This window comes from Schistocerca gregaria, chromosome 1 (genome assembly GCF_023897955.1).
Source record: "Schistocerca gregaria isolate iqSchGreg1 chromosome 1, iqSchGreg1.2, whole genome shotgun sequence".
NCBI lineage: Eukaryota > Metazoa > Arthropoda > Insecta > Orthoptera > Acrididae > Schistocerca > Schistocerca gregaria.
Genome location: NC_064920.1, coordinates 810,585,424 through 810,604,209, shown reverse-complemented (window position 1 = coordinate 810,604,209; position 18,786 = coordinate 810,585,424). Strand labels below are relative to the sequence as shown.

At 38.6% G+C, this 18,786-nt stretch overlaps 1 protein-coding gene across 1 annotated transcript; it reads right to left on the bottom strand.

Annotated features, from left to right (window-relative positions):
• Positions 1 to 3,989: 3,989 nt before the first annotated feature.
• LOC126270784 (mpv17-like protein) lies at positions 3,990 to 17,934 on the bottom strand. Its single transcript, XM_049974098.1, has 4 exons — positions 17,590 to 17,934; positions 17,155 to 17,474; positions 6,875 to 7,006; positions 3,990 to 4,875 (listed from the first exon to the last, which is right to left on the bottom strand). Exons 2-4 carry the CDS (start codon positions 17,410 to 17,412, stop codon positions 4,708 to 4,710), a joined length of 558 nt encoding a protein of 185 aa, XP_049830055.1. The 5' UTR covers positions 17,413 to 17,474; positions 17,590 to 17,934; the 3' UTR covers positions 3,990 to 4,707.
• Positions 17,935 to 18,786: the final 852 nt, after the last annotated feature.

Here is an 18,786-nt window from a genome sequence, read left to right as displayed (position 1 = left end):
TCGTCTCTGATATGGCTGGCAGAATAAGGGTGACTTCCTAAGCCACACCCACATGGCTGTGCTGCACAGAGCCAAAGAAAGAGATTCAGTGTACCATGGCATGGCCAGTATGGATATCAAACTGAGCTGCTCTGTGCAACAACAAAGTTCTGCACAGTTTCAGTGCATCAAAGGAAATAGTTCTTACTTGTGCACTTAGTTTTGACTGTATTTCTAGTTTTCCATTTTGATTGTCAGTGCATGCATTCTCTGGAACACTGCTGCCCATCTATGAACACACTGCTACATCCTGCCCTGATCTACATTGTGTGTTCCTGTACGGCACAGCTTTATGTTGGAAGTCATCAGCCACCATTGCTGATGATTTTCATTCAAAATTTAAGCAGTGACTGGGTTCTAATCCAGGATGTTTAGATTGATAGTCAAAAATGCTACGCCTAGACTGTGGGTGAACTTTATTGATGTGCTACGTGTCATTTCGAAAGAAGTTGGGTCAAGCACTTTGAGGAGGGGAAAAAAAAAGACCAGTGCTGTGCTCAATCTGTTGATTAACTTCATTATAATTAGCTGTGGTGGTTTCAGGGTATTCATTGCACTTGCTGAATGGTGCATCATACAACTCTCTTATCTCCAACAAAGCTGGTGTGACTATCTAATTTGCTGTTGAACCTATGAGCATTGCTGATCATTGGCAGCTGAGTCAGGGTTGTCTTGCCTTACAGGCTGCTGATTAGAAAGGGAGGTTGACAATATTTCACACTGCACACTTGATTGTGTGTTGATGGGATATCTCTCACTTCATTGCAGAGGAGCCTTCTAGGTTTGAACATTTCTGATGAGCAAAGACAAAAAGAATACGTAGCACACCATTTTCTCGCAGAAAAGTACCCTTCAGTTGTACACACTGGTAACAGATGCCACCACTTCATAAATTTTTCCATACTGATCTCCACATTAAAATTTTATTTCACACAAAGAAATATTCTAATTATTGAAATATATATAACTATTATCTCATATTAGTTGATTTTTGCAAAAACATGTTGCCATGTGAAGAGAGCAAGGAGAGCCACCCTACAGAACAGCCCAACTGAAAGAGTAAACCTTAATTGATACACATTGTTCTGTTACAGATTTGGATCATTCGAATCACTTCTTTTCATCATTTGAAAACTCATGATGGACAATAAATATTATTAAGAGGTGGAGGTTTGTTCACATATAATTGATTTTGTTAAAAACTTTTGGCATAGCACTCATCACTCATCAGAGGGAAATTACTGTACAGGTTCTCATGTGTAACACACCACTAACTTACCTCTGAAGATGGATAGGCACAGTGAGTGCATACTTCTAAAACAATGTGTTTTGTTGTACAGCACACAGTACAACATCAGTGATCTCCATGGCTGCTTCATAATGCAAGTGATTTTGTTCTACCACATGGCTTCCATTTACAACTTCTACACTATTCTAATCTAATTCTTTCTCCACCCCACCTTTGACAAAAATGCTATCGGGCAACACACACACACACACACACACACACACACACACACACACACACACACACTATAGCAGTATGGAGTATCAGACACTTAAAAAGTGGTTTGTTCATGGACAGAATGAGAAGTCTCTCCATTTCGTTTTAATTGGATTCCAACAGAAAAAATTTCTCGGAAGAAATTGTGGCATGGAGATGATGTTTCCTGCAGCAGTGAATTACTCATTACTCATTTGCTATCAAATATCAGTTCTGGTACTCACGATACAATGTAGAAATAGAGTCCCTGAAGGGTTGTAACAACGAGCTGTTTATAGTGTCCAGTTTACCTTCTTGTGCACCATCATAGATAGTTTCTTTCAGCACTGCTCTATCTAGAGGATATTTCCACAGTAAGAAGTGGTCACTGGAATGTAGATCACTCTCCACTTTCCACAGAGCAGTGTGGGGCAGGTATGGGGAGCATACTGAAAAACTGATAACACGAAGCCAGTGCTGAAGCACATGGCCTGATTCACATCCAAACAAAACTAACCGAACGAGAGGCAATCAACAACTTGACTTTGGATTATGTGGCAGCAGACACTACCCCGCCCCCTCCCACCCCCCACCCCACCAAGAAGAAAAAGGTGGAGGAGTTGTGCACAATGGCTAGACTCACTTGGTTGATTAGGTTATAGGGAAGCAGATACAGGAAACACACACTATAACAGTAACTGTTTGTAGGCTGTTGTCGAGAGGCAGAGGCAAAGGGTGGAATGCATAATTTATGAAGATGACTACTATTATTACACCACTCCCCTCACAATTTGAAACATTTTTCTTGTAAACACAACATACACGTGTGATATGTATTAGAAGCCTCACTTCTACGGCATGTCCTGAACCCAATACATTCTAAAAGCAATGTTATTGATAAATTTTTCTATTTTCCTCACCTTCAAAATCTGATATTATCTTTGTAAATTTTCTCCTGAATATTCTTTTCACGCAGAAAAACTTTAGTGATTTCCACAATACATTTTCCCCTTTGCAGTTCACATAGAACAATAACTAAACAACAATTCTCTTTATGTGCACCTTGTCCACACAATCTGCGTGATGTCTGTACATTGTAAGCTGTGATGATGTGTAAAATATATTGACACTAAGCAGAGCAACATTAGAGCTATGATCTCAACTTCAGGCAGATGAAGCCAAGTGCTGCATACTCAGGAAATATATATATATAATGCCTGCTTGTGTCTGTGTATGTGCGGAAGGATATGTGTGCGAGTGTACACCTGTCCTTTTTTTTCCCCCTAAGGAAAGTCTTTCCGCTCCCGGGATTGGAATGACTCCTTACCCTCTCCCTTAAAACCCACATCCTTTTGTCCTTCCCTCTCCTTCCTGAAGAAGCAACCATCGATTGCGAAAGCTAGTAATTCTGTGTGTGTGTTTGTGTGTTTTGTTCATTGTGCCTGTCTGCCGGCGCTTTCCCGCTTGGTAAGTCTTGGAATCTTTGTTTTTAATATATTTTTCCCATGTGGAAGTTTCTTTCTATTTTTTATATAATCAGCTGTCTTACCTAACTCACCACCTACCTGCTTCATTAAATTTGGGCTTCTGTCATGCCATCATCTTCCCACTCCTCCTCTTTCTGACATCCAAATGCATTATGTATCCACATATGACACCTTTTTAGAACTTAAGGGCACTGTTCATTTCAAATCACAATTTGATACTCATTCAATACCTCTGTTGTCAAACTGTTTAGCTTGGCATAGTGCAACCTTTACCCCGTCTTGGCTGTATTATCTGAAGCCCTTTCATGTTCAGTGGTTGTTACCTGTCCCAAACAGTACAGCCCTCCCATTTAGCATGTTGAATTGCATGTCACGGTGTTTCCATGAGCAGCTGGAAATATAATGCTTAATCCTGACAGAGCCCCACTTATCTGGACAAGCCTTATACAACTGTTGTGTGGCAAGTTCCCCATAGGCTGTCGATTTAAAACTTATAACCCAATAGCTATACACCCCTTCTTTGAACCAGAGTTTTTAAACCATTCTCACTACCTAGATGGTTAAAATACCTGTGATATAGGGCATTCCAAAACTGCACAATTCAGAAGCTGCTGAAGCACATACAAGCCTATAGTTCCAGAAAGCTGGTGGCACTCCCTGCCTCTGCCACCTTGGGTCACTAAATTGAACTCAGTTACAACTGATCTTCTGAATTTGTTAAACTGCTGGCACAATATAGATGACACGTGGCTTACTGAATGCTGTAGGTGTAAAAGTATTACCCTACACATGTGTCTCTCCAGTTGTCATCCTTGGGTGAGCTTCCTGCTGCAACCATGAATAGTCTTATTGCAGCAATGTGCCGCTATGATATACTCAAAATTTGTCCGCAGAATCTGTTATCACTGGAATATATTTACAGTAATTGTAGAAGTGATGGAAATAGCAGTTCATGGGTAATAATAATAAAATAATAATAATTAGTCACTGTAATCAACAAATGTATTTGTGCTACTGTATGTCAAAATTTTTAAATACTGGTGACGCTTATTCAATGAGATTTCTTTGAAAATTTCAAAACAGGCAATATCAGCATTGCAAGGAACAGTATGAATTCATTCAAGTTGTAAACAACATATCGACTGTGCTACATGAAACTGATACCAAAGGACAACAATCCATGTTGTTAAAATATAGGTAGTGGCTACAGATTTATTTCTAAATCATGATATTAAAAAAACATACACACACAATTGGTAATAAAATTAATAATACAGTAATATCACATATCTGAACATAATTCTGTGGTCACCACTACATATTGCTGGATTTAACAATTAGGGTTTTAAGCAATTATTTACTAAGTTCAAAAATTGTTAGAGCCAACTTCAGGTAAATTTTTCCACAATAAACACACACTATTTTAGTTTTCTTCTTACTAACATACATGTAACTGCTTATGAATTACATCATACAGAAACAAACAGTAGCTATCACTAGCTATTTGTATTTTGAGTGATGTTAAAAAAAGAGAATTACCTGTCACCATTTGAAAATTTTTTATCTGGTAAAACAATATAACAGAAATCTCTTGCAATGTTATTTTTGTTTTATGAGAAATTTATCAGGAATGTTTCATATACATATATTACAAGCTGATAATAATTATAAATACTATTTTGTTGTGGCTAGAAAACATTATAGTGGTGTTTTCAGTTGAAGAAGACGTTTTGCTTCCAATTCTTTCATGAATGCCAAGAAGTTGGTCCAAAGAAAACTGCATAAACTTATGAAAGGAACTCTGTTTCTTTCAGGCACAAATGTATAGTTGACGGTTGCAGCAACAGGCCAGATGAGAACTCCATACTGTAATCATGACATAATATATTTTTCTTGAGGAAAATTCAATTATAATATTTTTTTGTTTATCAAACAGAAATAAAAATACTGACAAATGAATTATGCACATATGACTATAGAGAAAAGGCACTAATTTACATATGCTGAAAAACATGCCAATTATTCTACTAAAAGGAACATTCAATGTCCAAGCTTCTAACAGATTTTGTCGTAAGGGCCAAGTCAGGTTCCAAAACACTTTTCCACAGAAAATACCATGTATCAATTCACCGAACACACAATACGATGCTTCAATGGCATTAAATTCTATGTCATAATGTGGTTCAATTAGTAATATGTTTACTTCACATGCAGTTATTAAGGAGGAGGTTTTCATGGTGAGCAAAAACTGGTTCGATACAGTACTTCAGTGACTGAGTAAAAATTACAGCCACTGTTCCATTAAGATTGAAACTGAGTTCACTGCTAATTCTGTTATACAGAAATAAGTTCCACTGCATGATTATAATTCATAAATAATTCTCTTTGCTTATTATGCAGTAATTATCACACCAACCAGAAGCACAACATCCTCTACTTGAGGCTGCTTTGCTTAAGGACTGGTAACTGAAAAGTTCACTGAAACTATTGTTCAGTTTCTTGAAAATAATAACTATTTAAAAAATGCGCATTCATTCAAGTCAGTGCACTACAGAATTCAAACTTCCATTACCAGTAGACCAAAAAGAACTTAAATACAGATGACAAATCTGCAATTCTGTAGTTGTACACATTGAAATTTTATTGGAAATCCAACAAGCTTAGTTTCAGTAACTTTTGTGCTGATGTTGTTGTCAGAATGTTTGTTTACTTTGTGTACTTTCATTAATGTCACATGGAGAAATCTGAGGCACAACAGACTAGGCTTGTGTTGGGTGAGATGAATAATGAAGGGAAGTGTGAGTGATAGCTATGGAGGGAAGCAAAAAGGGGGCAGTATAACAAGTGAAACAGGTGAGGGCTCTTTTGCAGAAGGCAGAATCGAGTGTGGTACACAAACATAGTAGTATGATAGAGGAGCAGCAAGTATGGTTAAAGAGAGGAAAAGGAAAGGTGCAGAGAAAACAGTGAATGGATCAAATGACCTAGAGTCAATTTGGAGTATGTGCAGGGCAGAAGCTAGTAGATATGGAAGCCAGGGAGCTGTGGGCTATGAATGTGTGTTGTAAGAATAGTTTCCTTTAATTGCTCAATGAGAACTTGCTTTTTGATGGTGGGAGGATTCAGATGACACAGGATGTGAAACAACCATTAAAGTAGAGCATTTTGTGGTCTGGGAAGTGAACTTTACTCTAGGCCAGTTTGGTGGCAGCCAGCTGATTAGTGGATACCCCACATGACAACTGAGCAGAGGTTGCAGCACAGTGCTATCACTGTGTTCAAGCCTCTAGGAAGGACATTGTCTAAAGGCTGAGCCACGAGTTAAATTTTGTCGATGAGATAATATACTGTTTAAAGCCACAACTATACTGGGTGTGGTTTCTAACAATGACTCCTGCCATTGTATTTTGTACTCTACCCATGACTTCCTAATGTCATTCTATGGTTATTCTTTAACAGGATGGAAATTAGGGATCTCACATCAAGTGCAGATGGTGTGAGTTTTCAGTAATGTATTAAAGATAGTGTAAGATATGTTATTCATAACTGATATACTTACTATTCAAATATGGTATGTGATGTAATAATCTTGAATAAATTTATTTCAGATGTTTCCCATCTGTTTCAGAAAAACTAAACTGACACTAAAAGTCTTTTAGCCAATTAATTCGTGGTATTTCAATTGCAGTAACCAATATGGGGAGGGGAAGACTAAAATGAAGCATGCAGAAAAAGGAAGCATGTCATTCTGTGTAGCATTGTCTTTCAATGTGTGTTCTTTTTGGCATCTGCAGAAAAACAATCCCTCTTAATCAGTTAGTAACAATAGAAACTCAAATGTGAAATCATTTTGTTAGAAATTTACCTTGTATGTTGGAACAAATTTTGTTTGAACTTCAAATGCAGCTTCTTTCATTGATTTTCCTTCAAGAAGGCTCATACCATAGAAGAAACAAATACAAGCAGCAGGTCCATAAGAAAACTGTTCAACTACTGCCTGTGAAAAAGAAAGTAAGATATTTAGTGTCAAGTCAGTAATATGTGTCACGGTTTGTATATATAATGACTTTCACCGGCATCATTCACCTTAGGGGCAAACCCAGTGCTCTTGAGTAAATAGTAGAATATAATGGGAATTTATTACTCTGATGACTTGCTCTTGTGTGCACACAGATATACATCAGGCATAGGATGTGAATGTTGCAAGTGCAAACTGTTTGTCCCACAATGAATGAATGTAGCAGTTCCTTTTGGATGGGTTTTTGTCAGCCACAAAGCCCATGAGGGACCATATCCAAAGGGACGGCAGAGAGATAACTCAGAGATGTTTCAAATATGGGCTGTGCTGAATTACAGACTAACATTGCCCTTTTTTGATCTAAAATTATTGCTTGTGAATGCAGAATAGTTTTCCCACCCTATGCTACCACTGGACATAAGTGTGAAAAGATGATACAGTTGTTCTGCTTTGACCAGTGATGCCACTACTGTCACTAAATAGAGGTTGTAGTAACCCTTATCTGTAGACAGCTGTAAGTCTACATAGAGTGGAATGAGAGTTTGTTGTGTGTTCGAGTGGTCTGCCTATAAATGTGCCATAAAGTATTTTCGTATACACACTGCGCATTCTGTAGTTATATTTATGATGCCAGTGAAAACCCTAGTTTTCTGGATTTTGTAGGCAAAGTTTTTGACGTTTTTTAAAGTATCAACAGCAGGAAAATCCCTACCCAAAAGCCCTGTGTTCTTATTGTGGTCGCCAAAACTTTTGTAGGTACAATAGCGTCATTCTACGATATTGTCATATTGATTGGTAGCATCACTAGTCAAAGCTGACAGGTTGTTTTATTGGCCAACATAACTGAATAAAAATGTGCAAAGTAAACAAGTTTCCTATCTCAGTGACAGGGAGTGTTGATATTATTCTTCTAATAAACATAAGAGCATTCAGTTCCTGTATCAGACCCTGAATGATTTTTCTGAAAGAGCTTTACTTATCACTTCAGCCATAAAATTTTAAACATGTATGAATTCAGCGAGTATTTAACCATCACACCACAAAATTACAGTTCTGCATTTGTCATTAATAAATTATGGCTAACTTTTACGTTGCTCAAGGTGAGGAAGGGGTTGTACTAAGACTAATGCGAACACTAGACTAGCAGTATTATTGGGCAATATATTGATGGTTGCCTCCAGACAGCACATCAATATTCACAATATTGGTGTCAAACCTATAATGTGCAAAACACGCGAAGATACAGCCACTAGCTGTTATTTGGCTCTTGGGCTGGTTTTGTGCTCATCAGGAAAAGAGGAAGCACAGATGGATGAAGAACAGATATAAGATGAGAGAAAGAATAGCACATGAAAATTTACTATGTGACTCGAGGATTAGAGAGCCAAATGATTATTGGAACTTTCTGAGAATGGATATTCACTCATTTGATTTACTACTGGAAACGGTTACATCTATAATTGTCATTAAATCTACACAATACTTATTTGGATCCAATTTTCAAACCAAAGGCACACATTTTTTATTTAATTTCCGATAAAAATTTGTGTGACCTTCAAGGCATCAAAGTATGAAAGTGTTGTCTCAAGTAACTTTTCAGCAGCAACCCTGCTTATTGACGCATTCTTAATTCTTTCCAGCACTTTCCTATAATTTGTCCAGAATGAATTTCATTTCTTTACTAATTAAAGCTTACCTGCTTCTGTGTATATTTCTCTATATTTTGATAACTGTTTGTACTGATCTATTTTCTTTTGCCAGTTACTATACTCCTTTCATTTGATAAACCATAGGGCTGGAAAACCCCTATACGCTTCCAACAACTCTTAAATGAAGGTGTATTCTGCTGATTTCAAAGCCATTTCCCTTCACAATGCATCATGCAAAATCAACTGTTTACCATATGATACCGACTGACAAAGACATACAATATTGGGCACAAGCTATACACTCTTAAGCTGTTTGCGAAATACAATCTAATTTTACTAGATTCATAAACATACTGCAAAATACACTGTAAAACTTTCAATATTACTGACAGTCTTGGAGCAGCTAAATGTTTTAAATTTCCACTAGATGCTACTGTAGTAACTGGAAAGTATCATTTCCACTGCCACTTCAGTCTCCAGCAACCCCTCTCTTTAGAAAAGAAAAACATAATACCACAAGTGGTTCTGAAGTGTACACATAATATTTTATGGCTATATACCACATTAAACTGTAGACAAGAAGTACGTATACATGAAATCAAACTGGCTTGCATGCACTTACAGCATTCCCGTCTCTTGCATTGTATGCTGATGTTGGTAATTCATTGACATTGTTCTTAGTCAAAGGGTGATAGCATATGGAAGCCAACTGATCACATTTGTTTTCTGTATGAATGGAAGAAAACTAGATGTGCTGACACACTGATCTGCAGTACAGCACGAAGCCTAGGCTAGACTGGACTGTGACAGTTGCCTTGTGAGTTGAGGTTAACAAGTCTCAGCACATGATACGTTTGTCATTGCAACAACCAACTTGCTGGTCTTACTTCCAATTTTGCTGAAATCTCCAATTATGTTAAATTTTAACCTATTAAAACAAAATGAAGTTTTCTTTCTTTTGTTTGTGTCTACCAACAACTCAATGCTTTTGTTTTTCTGTGAAAGAACTCCTTTAACCCAAAAGTATTTACATTCTGCAAGAACTTTCCTACAACAAATAGCAGATAACTTTGAAACTTCCTGGCAGATTAAAACTGTGTGCCCGACCGAGACTCGAACTTGGGACCTTTGCCTTTCACGGGCAAGTGCTCTACCATCTGAGCTACTGAAGCACGACTCACGCCCGGTACTCACAGCTTTACTTTTGCCAGTATCCGTCTCCTACCTTCCAAACTTTACAGATGGTAGAGCACTTGCCCGCGAAAGGCAAAGGTCCCGAGTTCGAGTCTCGGTCGGGCACACAGTTTTAATCTGCCGGGAAGTTTCTTAACAGCGCACACTCCGCTGCAGAGTGAAAATCTCATTCTGGAAACATCCCCCAGGCTTCGGCTAAGCCATTTCTCCGCAATATCCTTTCTTTCAGGAGTGCTAGTTCTGCAAGGTTCGCAGGAGAGCTTCTGTAAAGTTTGGAAGGTAGGAGACAGATACTGGCAGAAGTAAATCTGTGAGTACCGGGTGTGAGTCGTGCTTCGGTAGCTCAGATGGTAGAGCACTTGCCCGCGAAAGGCAAAGGTCCCGAGTTCGAGTCTCGGTTGGGCACACAGTTTTAATCTGCCACGAAGTTTCATAACAGCGCACACTCCGCTGCAGAGTGAAAATCTCATTCAGCAGATAACTTTATTTGCAAAGCATAGGAAACTCTGAATGGGCACTCTGACTGGCGACCAACAACCATTCACAAATCGACTTATCCAGTTCTCATCATTCAACATGGAAGTTGTTAACTACATTGGAATGCATTGCAACAGCTGCAGACACCAAGACTACACTTTTATAAATATTGTTCACCTTTACACAAACTACAAGGTATTTTATAAGAAAAATAAGTTCTATAAGAGATAGCAGATACATCAATAGATTAAACAATCTGAATATATTAAATAGGGAAAATGTGATATAATTGTATCTTGTATATGTTATAATGAAAAAAATATTAGCACAGGTTTACAAACCCTGCAGAATACACACCATAAACAGAAATTTAATTTTTCTCGTGAACTCATGTTGTTGAGTTTGGTAACTGATAACCAAATAATTTAGCTCTGATTATGTTAGACACACTCACATTATATGATACGATCACCATCAGTTTCATCCTACAATGGCCATTTCAAATGCTATGGTAGTCAGCATGAGAAACGTCCATATTAAGGGAAGCGTTCGATCCCAGCTGTCTGCTTTTACTCACAACATAAGTGTGTTGTGTGACATCATCATGGTGCTCTGTTTTTGAGTCGGGTCGTGTTTGTATATGGCGTGTTGCTGTATTTCATGGCACGCTCTTGTGGTGGGTATTCATTTTCATTGTTTGTTTTATGTGTAGTATTTGGTCATTTGACTTTGTGTAATGATTGTGTGAAGCTGTGGTTGGAAGAATCTGCCTTGTCACCTGGGAGTTATGTCGATTTATTGGTTTGGTGGTGCACATGAGTGTGTGTTAATTATGATTAGTGTTGTGTGTTTATAGACAGAACTGTAAAGTGTTTTCCTGTTTTGTTTTTTTCTTCGGGGAGGGGGAGGGGGGGGGGGGGTTACAGATGGCTATGACAGAAAAATTTAATAGCTATTCACTCCAAGTTGCACTGGTCGATTATATGATGATTATAAGGTTTATACTCCATTTTGGATTGACTACATATGAAGCTCACTAGAATGATGGTTTCTTCGACCAAGGCCTACTGTGTTGTAGTGTCACTGAGACAATATTTGGTGATCTGCCTGACGAGGGACCTCGTTAGAGATCTATGTTGGTAATCAGGGAGATTGTCTTCCTTACATATTATTATTTTTATTATCATTCATCCTGTCATATTTGAGAGTTGTTTTGTTTTTTGAAAACTGGTTTACAATGGTTTTATTTTTTGTTTGGTATTTTTCTTTGCGGGTGTTGTGTTCATGAGTCATATTGAGTGGGTTGCAATTATTTGGAAAATTTTGCCTTGCTCTCTTTCACTGTGTGTGTGTGTGTGTGTGTGTGTGTGTGTGTGTGTGTGTGTGTGTGTGTGCGCGCGCGTGTAGGCACACTTCAGGGGCATAGAAGGGGTGTCGGGCAATCCTAGTTCTATTTGTTGGTGATTGTGGCTGGCAAATGCATCATGTATGGTTGGTTTGTTTTGGTGTATAGTTTTTTGTTTGTATTTTAATTTTAATCAAGTAAATCTGGGGTTTTTGGATTTTTGATTTGTTTGTTGGCTTTTGGGATCATTCTCCTCTTTTGACCTAAATAGGTGAAGGGAATTTTATGATACAGTGTTTTTGAGCTGGATGTGTAATTTTTTTCTTTCTTTCTTTTTTTTTGGGGGGGGGGGGGGCTTCATTTGAACTGTATAGGGCAAGTGAAATGTAAGATTGCTACGGGTTTCATCTTTCTGGATAACATTTGTTTTCCGATGGTGCTGTTTTTTGTATTGTCGTCATTCCCGCCCTAAAACCCTACTTCCCATGGTTGTCCTGTTAGTTTTGTTTTATTGCAGGAGTGAAACATTCTTACATCATCTTATTCATGATTGTCTGCAGTGATGTTATACTTGCCATATTGTGAAGAACAGGTGTCCCCCATTTTGATTATATCCTGGCTCAAAGGAGATGGGTGGAATCAAACATCACTGTAATGCCAAAACCTGTTACTTAACCCAAAAGAAGACTGTCAAATCAAAGTAAAAGCAATTAAAACATATGTAGTTCATATATATTGGTCACGGGTAGAATGTTATGAGCAAAATGTTACTACAACAAGGGCCAAAAATTAACCAAACTTGGCTTGATTTGATATGGTCTGACCCACTAGTTCATTCAGTAAAAGTGATCACTTGTGTCTCATCATCACCATCATCATTTAAGACTGATTATGCCTCTCAGCGTTCAGTCTGGAGCATAGTCCCCCTTATAAAATTCCTCCATTATCCCCTATTCAGTGCCAACATTGGCGCCTTTTCTGATGTTAGGCCTATTACTTCAAAATCAATCTTAATCGAATCCAGGTACCTTTTCCTTTGTCTTCCCTTGCTCCTCCTACCCTCTACTTCTGAACCTGAGTCTCTTGGGCAACCTTTGCTTCTCCCATGCATCTAACATAACCCCACCATCTAGCCCTGACTGCTACATCTACAGGGTTCATTCCCAGTTTTTCTTTGACTTCCTCATTGTGGACACCCTCCTGCCATTGTTCCCATCTACTAGTACCTGAAATCATCCTAGCTACTTTCATATCCGTAACCTCAACCGTATTGATAAGGTAACCTGAATCCACCCAGCTTTCGCTCCCATACAATAAAGTTGGTTGAAAGATCGAACGGTGGACAGATAACTTTAGTCTTGGTACTGACTTCCTTCTTGCAGAAGAGAGTAGATCGTAGCAGAGCGCTCACTACATTAGCTTTGTTACACCTTCTTCTTTCACTGTGTTGCCTTCCTGTGAGAATATGCATCCTAAGTACTTGAAACCGTCCACCTGTTCTAACTTTGTTCCTTCTATTTGGCACTCAATCAGTTTACATCTCTTTCCCACTGAAATTACTTTCGTTTTGGAGAAGCTAATCTTCATACCCTAGTTCTTATATTTCTGATCTAGCTCTGAAATATTACTTTGCAAACTTTCAATCGAATCTGCCATCACAACTAAGTCATCCGCATATGCGAGACTGCTTATTTTGTGTTCATATATCTTAATCTCACCCAGTCAGTCTATTGTTTTCAACACATGATCCATAAATAATATGAACAACAGTGGAGACATGTTGCAGCCTTGTCTTACCCCTGAACCTACTCTGAACCATGAACTCAATTTACCGTCAACTCTAACTGCTGCCTGACTATCTTTGTAAAGACCTTTAATTGCTTGCAAAAGTTTCCCTCCTATTCCATAATCTTGTAGAACAGACAATAACTTCCTCATAGGAATCCGGTCATATGCCTTTTCTAGATTTATAAAGCATAGATACAATTCCCTGTTCCACTCATAACACTTCTCCATTATTTGCTGTTAGCTAAAGATCTGGTTCTGATAATCTCTAAGAGGCCTTAACCCACACTGATTTTATCCAATTTGTCCCCAACTAATACTCACACTTTCCTTTCCACAATACCTGAGAAGATTTTACCCACAACACTGATTAAAGAGATACCTCTGTAGTTGTTTCCATGTTTAAAGATTGGTGCGATTACTGTTTCGTCCAGTCTTATGGAACCTGTCCCGACTACCACACCATTTCAGTTAGCCTGTGTAGCCATTTCAGACCTGACATTCCACTGTGTTTGATGAGTTCTGACTTAATTTCATCCACCCCTACTGCTTTATTGCACTGCAATCTATTGACCATTCTCCACTTCCTCAAATGTGATCCTATTTCCATCATCATTCCTATCCCATTGTACACTGAAATCTGAAACACTACTGATCGTATTTTCACCTACATTGAGCAACTCTTCAAAATATTCCCTCCATCTGCCCAAGGCATCAACAGGATTCACCAGTAGTTTTCCTGACCTGTCCAAAATACTTGTCACTTCCTTCTTATCTCCCTTTCGAAGACTGCTAATTACACTCCAGAATGATTTTCCAGCAGCTTGACCCAAAGTCTCCAACCTGTTTCCAAAGTCTTCCCAAGATTTCTTCTTGGATGCTGCAATTATCTGTTTGACTTTGTTTCTTTCTTCCACATAACTTTCTCTGTCTACCTGAGTTCTAGTACGTAGCCATTTTTGATACCCCTTCTTTTTCCTTTTACAGGCTGGCTTGACTGTGTCATTCCACCAAGCTGTTTGCTTCATCCTACTTTTACACGCTACTGTTCCAAGACACTCTTTAGTCACTTCTAGTACTGTGTCCCTGTACCTTGTCCATTCCTTTTCCAATGACTGTAATTGACTACATTCAACTAACTGGTACCTTTCTGAGATTGCTGTTATGTATTTGTGCCTGATTTCCTTATCCTGAAGTTTCTCCACTCTTATCCTCCTACATATGGACCTGACCTCCTGCACTTTCGGCCTCACAATCCCAATTTCACTGTAGATTAAATAATGATCAGTGTCATCGAAGAATCCCCTGAATACACGTGTGTCCCTCACAGCCTTCCTGAATTCCTGATCTGTTATTATATAGTCAATGACAGATCTGGTTCCCCTGTCTTCCCAAGTATACCGATGAATGTTCTTATGTTTAAAAAAGGAGTTTGTGATTACTAAGCCCATACTGGCACAGGAATCCAAGAGTTGTTTCCTGTTCCTGTTGGCCTCCATATCCTCTCCAAATTTACCCATAACCTTTTCATACCCTTCTGTTTAATTTCCAATCCTGGCATTAAAATCACCCATGAGCAGAACACTGTCCTTGTCCTTTACTCTAACAACTACATCACTGATTGCATCATAAAAACCATCCATCTTATCTTGATCTGTCCCTCCACAATGCGAATATACTGACACTATCCTAATTTTCTTGCCAGACACTGTCAAATCTATCCACATCAGTCATTCATTTACATATCTTATTGCAACTATGCTGGGTTCTATTTATTCCCTGATGTAAAGCCCTACACCCCATTGTGCTATTCCTGCTTGGGCTCCTGGCAGGTAGACCTTGTATTCTCCCACTTCCTCTTCTTTCTACCCCTTACCCGAATGTCAGTAACAGCTAGAACGTCCAGCCCCATCTTACTTGCAGCCTCTGCCAGCTCTACCTTCTTCCCAGAGTAGCCCCCATAGATATTAATAGCTTCTCCATCTAGTTACCATTCGTTTGCTGAGTTGTATCTTAAGAGTCCCTGTTTTGTTAATTAGAGGTGGGACTCCATCACCTCCAAAGGCATTTTGCTCTGATTGTTGTCAGCATCATATTTAAAGTACCAGGGAAGCAGGTTGCTAGCCTTACTTGACCTGGGTCCCATTGAGTTTTCGCCCTTAAAGGTCGAGGGACTAACCAGTGGATTTAGTAGTCTTTGCCACGACTCAGAATATGTCCGAGATGCCCAGCCTTATTCCAAAGTAAGTGGTAACCCGACTGTCTGGCCCTCTTACCTGGCCAATCATATGTTGCCCACACCATGAACCACTCACTTGTGTCTGCCTATTAAAATTTTGTCTTGAAGGCTCAATTACTGACACTTTCTTTAGAAGACTAATTTGTCACAGCACCAAGCTACCAACAATTTTCTGAGTTGTGTTGTGGAAATTAAGACAGTTTGATTATAGGTAAACCTAGTACCTCTTTAAAAAATATAAAAATAAAAAAAATTCTCTAATCGCTCCTCACTGACCTTGTAACAGGCAAATATGCCAAAGACTCTTCTGGAATGACAGCTAGGAATTACTAGCATGCTCCAGACACAAAGCTGCAGTATCTAACCTCTTGTACACTTAAGCACTGCACTTCCTTCTCCTTTCCAAATACTTTATCATCTGGCCTACAAGTTCATCTGACAACTGGAGTTCAGCCTGCTTTTCAAACTTCACTAAATGCCACCTTCCCTTTGATTTCAACTTTCTTTCACAATTTAACACTATTCCAAGCAGTTTTTGCTCATATGAAGGAAGGAACATTAACACTTAACCTCCCGTCAACAATGAGATAATTAGAGACAGATTGGAAGCTCAGATAGCTTAAGCATAAAGTAAAACTGGCTCTTTCAAAGGACCGACCTAACATTTGCCTTAAGCAATTAATCACGGAAAATCTATTTCCTAATGCTTGTACAGGGATTTGAAATAATAATAAAGGCAATGTATTTTACACAGTTGATTTCCCATTTTTAAAGGCTAATGCCAGTTCAGGGGGAGCAACAATGCATTTACTCATTTAATACAGAATATGACAATTGTACTTACATAATGGGGGGTAATTTATTCCTCTGAAAATTTATGTTTGCAGATTGTGATTGTTTAGTTTAGTTACAGGTCTGGGTACAAGTTACATATTGGGCTCTTTAATTTTTCAGTAGAGGGCATACTTATATATAAGGCTTCAGCATCAGTCAATTTGTCACCACAACCACATATTCTGTTTACACAGTTGCTGGCTTTGCCAACTTGTGACCAAATTGTCATCTCCTCGTATAAGCCAGACCTCAGGCTGTGCAACAGAGCATCACAAAAAAAGGCTTCAGAGGGGTGGGGGGTGGCAGGCCATAATACCACACTTTAATACAAATCTGAGGCACTTTCAAATAAAACTTTGAAACGTTAAAGGTTTTGGTCTCTGAGTAACTACCAGAAGTAGGCCTTATGACATGGTACCAATAACTGAATTAATCTTCTTAGAATAATATATTTCTTACCAACATGGGCTTCAACACAAACATCCAAACATAAAATCCCCAACTATGTACAACACCTACTTCATTAGAACCTAGTTGTGAGTACTTGTTGTGTAATGGCACAAAAGGGACCTTTTTATACTGAGGTAATTAAAAAAAAAACTACCTTTGCAAGAGCAGATTTCACAGTCATGCTTGGCCACATTTCTGCTGCCAGTTTCATCCAAGTATGTAAGGTAGGCGCCACAAATAAAGTTCCGAACAGGCCATATCGAAGCACCTGCATGTAGTCGTAGTGTTCCTTGCCCGATATAGTCTGCTGACACAATGATGATGCTGGCCAAATGACAGCATAGGAAGCCATCCCACGAAGAAGAGGATACTTCCGAGAGATGGTCGATAGTTTTCCCACGAACGAATTCATTAGTGATGTTGCACTTCACAAAACCTACAATTATTTGCAGATTTCATGAATTCTGCCACCAACTAGAAAAAAAATAACACTTTACATATTTGACTTTTACGACCCGTGAAAAGTGAAATATTTCGCTCGCTGTTACGATATAGCTTGATTCAACAAATACATTTTCCCAGCACTTACTCGTTCCTGTAGTCTTCAACCGTACTTCGGCCTACACATGGTCCGAAATTGACTTCCATTGCAAAATATGAAATTACAAGGCCACTTGCGTAAGGTATGCCTACTTCGGCATCGATTATCTAATGCTATAACGGTGTCCAACATCATTATACCCAAAAGGTACAGTTGTCTTCCTGTCGTTGAACTCACAACATAACTTTATTGCTGCGGTAGCACTTAATTCTTCACATAAACACATATTTCGGCAATCAATTTCATCAAACTTTTTTTTCCTTCAGCAGAATGCTTACAACCGAATGCGCGAAAGATAAACCTCGAAACTTTAACATATCTTTGGTAGCTATTATCAAACCTGTATCGACAGCTGTGTTCACTGATCGATTGCGCAAGATAATAGTATTATGAATAATAAGATCCTTCTAGAAGTATTTGCCCCGTTTTCTTTCGTGTGGTTTTAAGTCCCACAGCAGTGTGTCATGTAACTCTACATCTCCCATGTTTAGTCGATGGCTAGGCGCATTATTTATTAGCTTGAAAGGGTTCTTCACGTGCTATCAGCTCTTCGAGTGATGCTATTATTTAAGCCAGATTTCCACAGGCATGAATTTCTTACACGTGCACGCCCCCACCATCATTCCGTAAGACAAATTGCATGTGGAAACACCCAACTTGCACGATGTCATGCCAGCTTATGCATAAGTTAAGAAGTTAAAACCATCCTATTTCCTTACTTTCCCCCACCATCGCTTACGAGGTTTATCAACTGCCTATAGGTGGTTCTGTCGTCATTTTACTCTGATTTGTTAGACAGCGAAGGTGTAGAATTGGTGTTTACTTACGGCAGAAGTTAGCGTAGTGGCATAATAATAGGCTTAATCTTAAACCAAGTAAGTAAAATCGCGGTAAAAATAGGTACACGATAATCGAGTCCGGTGAGAAACATAAAAGAAAGAGTGAGTCTTTATGTATTCGGTGCAAAAAAATCGTTGTTCGACCTGAAAAATGTTGCTGCTCCGAAGTTAAAGGAAAAAACGCAAACGAAATCATTCTAAGATCACAATCTAGTGAAAGAACTGTGGCAAATGTAAATTCAGTAATATCCATATGTAAACAGTCCGATGACTTTCGTCTCATTTTAACTACAAAGAACAGTGAAATCAATTAACTTGAAAGGACTGTAGTCTTATTGGAGAAACA